This window comes from Colobus angolensis, unplaced genomic scaffold (genome assembly GCF_000951035.1).
Source record: "Colobus angolensis palliatus isolate OR3802 unplaced genomic scaffold, Cang.pa_1.0 Scaffold160, whole genome shotgun sequence".
NCBI lineage: Eukaryota > Metazoa > Chordata > Mammalia > Primates > Cercopithecidae > Colobus > Colobus angolensis.
In genome coordinates this window covers 789,126-796,688 of record NW_012114711.1, presented here as the reverse complement: position 1 = coordinate 796,688, position 7,563 = coordinate 789,126, and the positions used below count along the sequence as shown (strand labels likewise).

The 7,563-nt window shown below is 41.7% G+C and overlaps 1 protein-coding gene across 2 annotated transcripts in view; it reads left to right on the top strand.

The window, feature by feature from the left end:
- Positions 1-5,749, top strand: part of SHQ1 (SHQ1, H/ACA ribonucleoprotein assembly factor) — a 113,636-nt gene extending 107,887 nt beyond the window's left edge. For both annotated transcript variants that reach the window (XM_011937210.1, XM_011937211.1), the window contains exon 11: positions 4,215-5,749. In XM_011937210.1, the coding sequence (XP_011792600.1) occupies positions 4,215-4,752 (538 nt within the window). In that variant the 3' untranslated portion in view covers positions 4,753-5,749. The remainder of the gene's footprint in view (positions 1-4,214) is intronic.
- The last annotated feature ends 1,814 nt before the right edge of the window (positions 5,750-7,563 follow it).

Sequence of the window (7,563 nt, the reverse complement as noted above, 5' to 3'; positions counted from 1 at the left end):
ACCCACCTACCCACCCACCTACCCACCCACCCACTTACTGTGTAACCTGGTAATTTTAAGCATAATATAATGCTGAAAGTGAAAACCTTTTTCCTGAAGGATAAAAGTTCGCATCAGCTGGTTACAGACAGGAGTTCCTATTTGGGCCCCTGGATTCAGCTTCACCACTTTTCTGCCTGTTACACTTGATACTTTTAGTCCCCCTGTGTGTGGGGTATGCTTTCTGAGAAGAGCTAGGATTTTAGGGGAGGAGCTTTGGAATTCCACATTTCTACAGGTATAAAAGACAGGACACAATATTTGTATAATAGATAATAACAAAGATCCAAACAATATCAACTTGAGAATTGGCATGTTTAATATATTCAGCGAAATTCACAAAAATGATTTGAACTTTACCCTTCTTTTCTGAACCTCCATAGATGATGCTTATATGTATACTTCATTTAACATCCTTAAGCTAAATATATTAGTCACAATTGCTTTGGAGGATTCTGGGCTTTGTGCAAGTCAGAACTTGCTCAGTTGGAAGATGCTGAGTGGAGCTCAAATTGGGAAGAAGTAAAGAATGTGGCTTTAAGAAAGGACACTTTGGCCAGGCACGGTGGCTCATGCCTTAATCCCAGCAGTTTGGGAAGCTGAGGCAGGCAGATCACCTGAGGTCAGGAGTTCAAGACCAGCCTGACCAACATGGAAAAACCCTGTCTCTACTAAAAATACAAAATTAGTCGGGCATGGTGGCGCGTTTCTGTAATCCCAGCTACTCAGGAGGCGGAGGCAGGAGAACTGCTTGAACCCAGGAGACGGAGGTTGTGGTGAGCTGAGATCGTGCCATTGCACTCCAGTCCGGATAACAAGAGTGAAACTCTGTCTCAAAAAAAAAAAAGAAGAAAAAAAGAACACTTTGCAGAGCCTGTGTATTCATGGGAGGTCCTTTGATGGAATGGGAAGAGGGCTGGAGTTGTGAGGCTTGGGTTTCCAGTCGTGACCGCCCCTTGTTAGCTGAGTGAACCTCAGTGGCTCTCCTACTCCTGCAAGCTCCAGTTTCCTCATCTGTAATGTAGGGATAACAATGGTACTGATTCACAGGGTGGTTAATGGAGCAAGCGCAGTGATGTTAGTGGAACATCATCCTTTGTATATTGTTGAGAAGTATTTGTCGTGACGATTAAAATGAGATATATCATCAGTAAAGTAAAAGCTTTTATATGTTTTTATTTCTAGTATTAGAGGCAGTATCCATTTCCCCAAATTTATTACTCTTTATTTCTTAAGCTGTGTGAGAGAACTCCCCTTCATGGAGAAACAGAGTGGTGTACTAGTTCTTAGACAGAACGAACTTTGCAGCAACTCAGACTGAATCCTTTACCACTGGTAGTCAAGGTTTAAAAATATTGGTGGACATCATCTACAACTGTCTTGGGTATAAATGCAAATTATGTTGCAGCTGTCATATTCCATAACTATGCTTTTAGAAATGCCTCAGACTGATAAAAGATTAGCCAGGGGTTATAACGCTTTGGTGAATCATTAACTGACTCTAGTGGATGTCTCCTTGGTTTTCCTCTTTACTCTAACCCCTCCCTTTTTCTAAGCGCTCTGGAAATTCTGGCACTGAAACCCAGGGCTTTCCTTGCATAAGAGAAAGCTACCCATCAACAATGGTGACTGCCCTTGTCCCACTCACCACACTGTGCCTCCCGCTCACCCTTGGGCACTGCAGTGGTGCTTCTGTGGCCTGATTACACATGTGAAGGGGCAGCAGGGGTTGTGGGGGGTGGGGGGCAATCCCTGCACAATCTCATTATTGTGCTAAGTATTTTGAGAAATAGCATTTCAGGTACATGTGGACACCCAGATTAAAATACCATCTTTGTTCGGTATTTCCCATTGTACTGTCAGTTGCACTGAAATGAAGTCTCATTTTCCCAATGTTATGGGATGGACTACACTTTTACAAATGAATTTATCTTGTAAACTCACCCTCATCCAGTTTGTATCAAAGCCACTCAATGTTTTGTACGTTCATTTTATCTTTGGAGTCAGGGAAACATAGAAACCATGTCAGCATGTTTACCACTTTCACTCACTGCCACCTTTCTTCAGTTGTCACATTAGATTTCCCCTTTAGAAGAGTAGTCATCTTTGGAGAATGCCAGTTTCTGTCATGCTGGTTCTTTTAGAAACAGAAAACAACTAATTGCATCCAAGTTAATAATGGAAAAGTTTATTTACTCGATACAATGTAATATTATAAATCTAGCAAGTAATTTAGAGGAAAAGAATCTTCGGCTGGGCGCAGTGGCTCACACCTGTAATCCCAGCGCTTTGGGAGGCCGAGGCCAGTGGATCACGAGGTCAGGAGATCAATACCATCTTGGCTAACATGGTGAAACCCTGTCTCTACTGAAAATACAAAAAAATTAGCTGGGCGTGGTGGTATGCGCCTGTAGTCCCAGCTATTTGGGAGGCTGAGGCAGGAGAATTGCTTGAACCCGGGAGGTGGAGGTTGCAGTGAACCGAGATCGCGCCACTGTACTCCAGCCTGGCAACAGAGTGAGACTCCATCTCAAAAAAAAAAAAAAAAATCAAAAAAATCTTCTGAAATAATATGAAATGGTTTTCTCATAAAAAGTACTCCATGCTTCTGATAATTGCTTTTCCTCCTTGTACATTTTAAGATTGTGAACATTTATACATTTATATAGGTTTAAAAATAAAACAATGGCAGTGAAAAGGCTCCATCACACCATCATCCTGTGTCATCCCCCATATTTCCAGTTCCCACGCTATCTCCTTTACAGAAGTTACTGTTTTCTGTTACTTTGGAGAGTTTATTGAGAAGTATACAAGCAAATAGAAACATCTGTTTTGATATCTTTCCTGTTATTTTCCCTTTTTATATATATGTAGCATATACATATGGTGAGCCTTTTGTGTTGTTAAGCAGTAAGTCTGGATTGGCCCATGGAGAGCTTCATTCATTGTACAGCTGTAGGCTACTCCTTTGTATGGATATGCCATAATTTATTTCACCAGTCAACTAGTTTTATAACAAGGACATTTGGTTGTTTCCCATTTTTAGGTATTAAAAAATGGTGTCATAGTAAATAACCTCAGACCTATGTTATGTAGTATGTGTGCTACATGTGTTTAATTTTTAGACATGGGGCTTGCTGGGTCCAGGGTATATACATTTTCCATTTTGAAAGTTATTGCCAAGTTCTCCTTGGGGGTTGTAGCTATTTAATCTCCCTACATCAGTATATGAAAGTGCCTTTCCTCCTGCAGTCTTGCTAACAGAATAATATCAAATGTTTGGGTATTTGCCAATCTGACATATAAAAAATATATCTCACATATGACTTTAATTTGTGTTTCTCTTATTTGACTGGAGTTGAACATCTAATACATTTAATAGTTACTTATATTTCCTTTTGTGAAAATTGTCTGCTTGTCCATTTTTCTGTTGGATTGTTATATATCCATTATTAGGAACTCTGTTAGGAGAATTAGGGTTTATTAGAATACACACACACACACACACACACACACATATATGCGCTTATTATAGATATATTACCCAGAAGAAATTGATTTTTTTTTCTTTTTGAGATGGAGTCTTGTTGTGTTGCCTAGCTGGAGTGCAGTAGTGTGATCTTGGCTCACTGCAACCTCCACCTCCTAAGTTCAAGTGATTCTCCTGCCTCAGCCCCCCAGGTAGCTGGGACTACAGGTGCCTGCCACTGTGCCCGGCTATTTTTTTGTATTTTTAGTAGAGACAGAGTTTTACCATGTTGGCCAGGCTGGTCTTGAACTCCTAACCTCAGGTGATCCACCCACCTCAGCCTCCCAAAGTGCTAGGATTACAGGCGTGAGTTGCCACGCCTGGCCAAGAAATTGATTTTATTTAATTTATCAGTCTTTTCTTTTGTGGCTTCTGAATTTTGAGTCATAGTTAGAAAAGCCTTCCTCCTTCTTAGGGTCATAAAGGAAATCTGTGTTTCCCTGTAATACTTTTAATAGTTTTTAAAAAATATATATATATATCTTGGATCTGTTTTTACATACATATCTTGGATCTGTTATGGTATATATCCTGGTGTGCCATTTAAAATATGGATTCAACTTTATTTTTTTGGAAGCTGTATACCCTGTTATCCCCAGGCCAATTAATAAATAATTCTAATCTTTGTTCTTAAAATGTTTTCAAGATCCAAAAAGTTGGCAGCTCTTGCAGAAGCCTTAAAGGAAGTCTCCCTTACAAAGGCCCAGCTGGGGTTAGAACTGGAAGAACTAGAAGCAGCAGCACTGCTTGTCCAGGAGGAAGAAACTGCATTAAAAGCAGCCCATTCAGTTTCTGGGCAGCAGACACTTTGCTCCAGCTCTGAGGCAAGTGATTCGGAGGACTCAAACAGCACCGTGTCATCTGGAAATGAAGACTCAGACTCAGATTCAGAACAAGATGAACTCAAAGATAGTCCATCTGAGACAGTCAATTCTTTGCAAGGTCCCTTTCTTGAAGAAAGCAGTGCCCTTCTTATTGTTGATGGTGGAGCATGCAGAAACACAGCCATCCAGGAGTCTGATGCCAATCAGGGAAAGCCACTTGCCTCTTCCCAGCCTCTTGGAGTGTCTGGACCTCTGATAGAGGAGCTTGGGGAACAACTGAAGACCACAGTTCAGGTTTCTGAACCCAAGAGCACCACTGCTGTAAACCACAGCAATATGCAGGAGAGAGACACCAAATGATTGACTCTTAGGTGGTTTTATTCGTTGTTGAGAAATACAGTAGATTTGGTTTCATTTACTGAATGAGAATTCCTCATTTTCACTTTGTAGTTTTTCTTAGTATATAGACAGCCTGCTGTATTTGTATCCACATCTGTGGATACAACCAACTGCAGATCAAAAATATTTAAGAAAAAATTGCATCTGTACCAAACATGCAGACTTTTTTTCTTGTTATTTATTCTCTAATACAGTATAACAACTATTTCCACAGCATTTACATTGTAGGAGGTCATATAAGGAATCTAGTGATGATCTGAAGAGTACAGGAGGATGTGGGTAGGTTATATGCAAATACTGCACCATTTTTTATCAGGGACTTGAGCATCTGATGATTTTGGTATCCTCAGGAGTCCTGGAACCAAGCCCCCACAGATACAGGGACAAGTTTTTGACTTTTTTTTTCAATCAGTGAATGTGTATACCTTTTGTTTTCCTTGCTGTGACTGTGAAGATAAAATTCAAAAGTATTTTTACCAAAGTGTAGCTAATATTTCAAGCGGAAAATAATAGTTCTACTGCCAGTATCTCCAGAATGTAGAGCCCATCAATATTTTTATTTTAGGAGGTGTACTTGACATCCGATAAACTGCACGTATCAGACGTGTACAGTGTGTTGGCATATGTGTACCCCACATAAAACTGTCACCGTGATTGAAGTGAGGAGCAGACCCGTCATCCCCAAGTGCTCTTGGGCCCCGTTATTAGTTTGCATGTCCTAGAATTCTGTGTAAATTGAATCATACAATATGTATCCCTTTTTTGGTCAGGCTTATTTTACTCGGTCTAGTTATTTTGAGATTCATCCATGTGGTAGCATGTGTCAAGAGTTTTTGTGTTTTTCATTGCTGAGTACTACTTCGTTGAATAGATCTGTTCACTGACCTTTCGGACACCTTGGTTGTTTCCAGTTTGGGGCTGTTATAAATAAAGCTGTTATGAACATTTGTCTTCATGTGGACGTATGCTTTCATTCTCTTAGGCAAATACCTGAGGGCGGAATGACCAAGCTGTATGGTAGGTATGTGTTTAATGTTTTAAGAAAACGCTGAACTATTCTCCAGCATGGCTGTACCATTTTACATTCCCACCAAAAGTGATAGTTTATGAGAGTTCCAATCTTCCACATGCTTGTTACTGATATGGTCAGTCTTTTAAACTTTCACCATTTTTATAGATGTGTAGTGGTGTTTCATTGTGGAAGTGTCTGTTCAAATCTTCTGCCTCTGTGTGTGTGTGTGTGTGTGTGTGTGTGTGTGTGTTTGAGACAGGGTCTTACGCTGTCTCCCAGAGTGGAGTGCAGTGGCACAATCTCTGCTTACTGCAGCCTCAACCTCCCAGGTTCAAGCAATCCTAGCACCTCCTCCTTACCACAGGCTTGCTCCACCACACCCAGCTAATTTTTGTAGCTTTTATAGAGATGGGGTTTTGCCATGTTGCCCAGGCTGGGTTTGTGATTTTTTTAGAGTTCTTTTTGTTTGGTTGGTTTTGTTTTGTGTTGTGTTGTGTGTGTGTGTGTGTGTGTGTTTTGTTGTTGTTTTGTTTTTTTGAGATGGAATCTCACTTTGTCACCCAGGCTGGTATGCAGTGGCATGATCTTGGCTCACTGCAACATCTGCCTCCCAGGCTGAAGCAATTCTCATGCCTCAGCCCCGCCAAGTACCTGGGACTACAGGTGTGCACCACCAGGCTGGGCTAATTTTTGTATTTTTGGTAGAGACGGGGTTTTGCCATGTTGCCCAGTCTGGTCTTAAACTCCTGAGCTCAAGCAATCTGCCCTCTTTGGTCTCCCAAAGTGCTGGGATTATAGGCATGAGTGACCACGCCCAACAGTTTGAGAGTTCTTTATAAATTCTGGATACAAGTCCTTAATAATGAGTCTTTTGTTTTTTTGCATGCCTCATAGTCTTTCATTGGATGCCACACTTTGTGAATTTTACCTTCTTAGGTGCTGGATATGCATTCTTATATATACTCTCTATCTTTATGTAGGGATGCAGTGCAGTGACATGGAAGTAGTTTGATCCTTACGGATCTCGCTTTGTAATTTGTTAGGCAGGTCTGGCACGGTGCTCAGTCTAGGGCAAATCCTTCTCCAGTGCTGATTTTCCTGAGTGCTCCACCATGCCTTATGAATTATGAGTTTTTCAGCCTGGCTGATTGAACTCACACTGTTCCCTGTGTACATACTGAGGACTGTTCTCTCTAATGTGAGTGTGTGTGTGTGTTTTTTTTTTTCCTCAAGACAGAGTCTTGTTCTGTCGCTCAGGCTGGAGTGCAGTGATGTGATCTCAGCTCACTGTAACCTCTGCCTCCTGGGTTCAAGTGACTCTCCTGCCTCAGCCTCCCGAATACCTGGGATTACAGGCATGCACCACCACACCTGGCTAATTTTTTGTGTTTTTAGTAGAGACAGGTTTTTACCATGTTGGCCAGGCTGGTCTCAAACCTCAGGTGATCCACCCGCCTTAGATTCCCAAAGTGCTGGGATTACAGGCCTGAGCCACTGCACCCAGCCCCCTCTAATCTTTTCAGATAGTTCTAGAAGACGGCTCTCCTCTCTCTCTCCAGATATCCAGGGTTCTCTGTGCAGCTGTCTCCTCTCTAGAGCTCTGTCCTGCAAATGTTAGCTGCCTTCGTCACCCCGAGTCGTCAGTCCTGTCTATGAACTCCAGAACCCCCTGGGTTCTGCCTGGATTGTCCTTCCCTGCATAGCGTGGAAAGTCTTTCAAGGCATTAGGTCTCACCTTGTTTTCTGTCTTTCAGGATCAC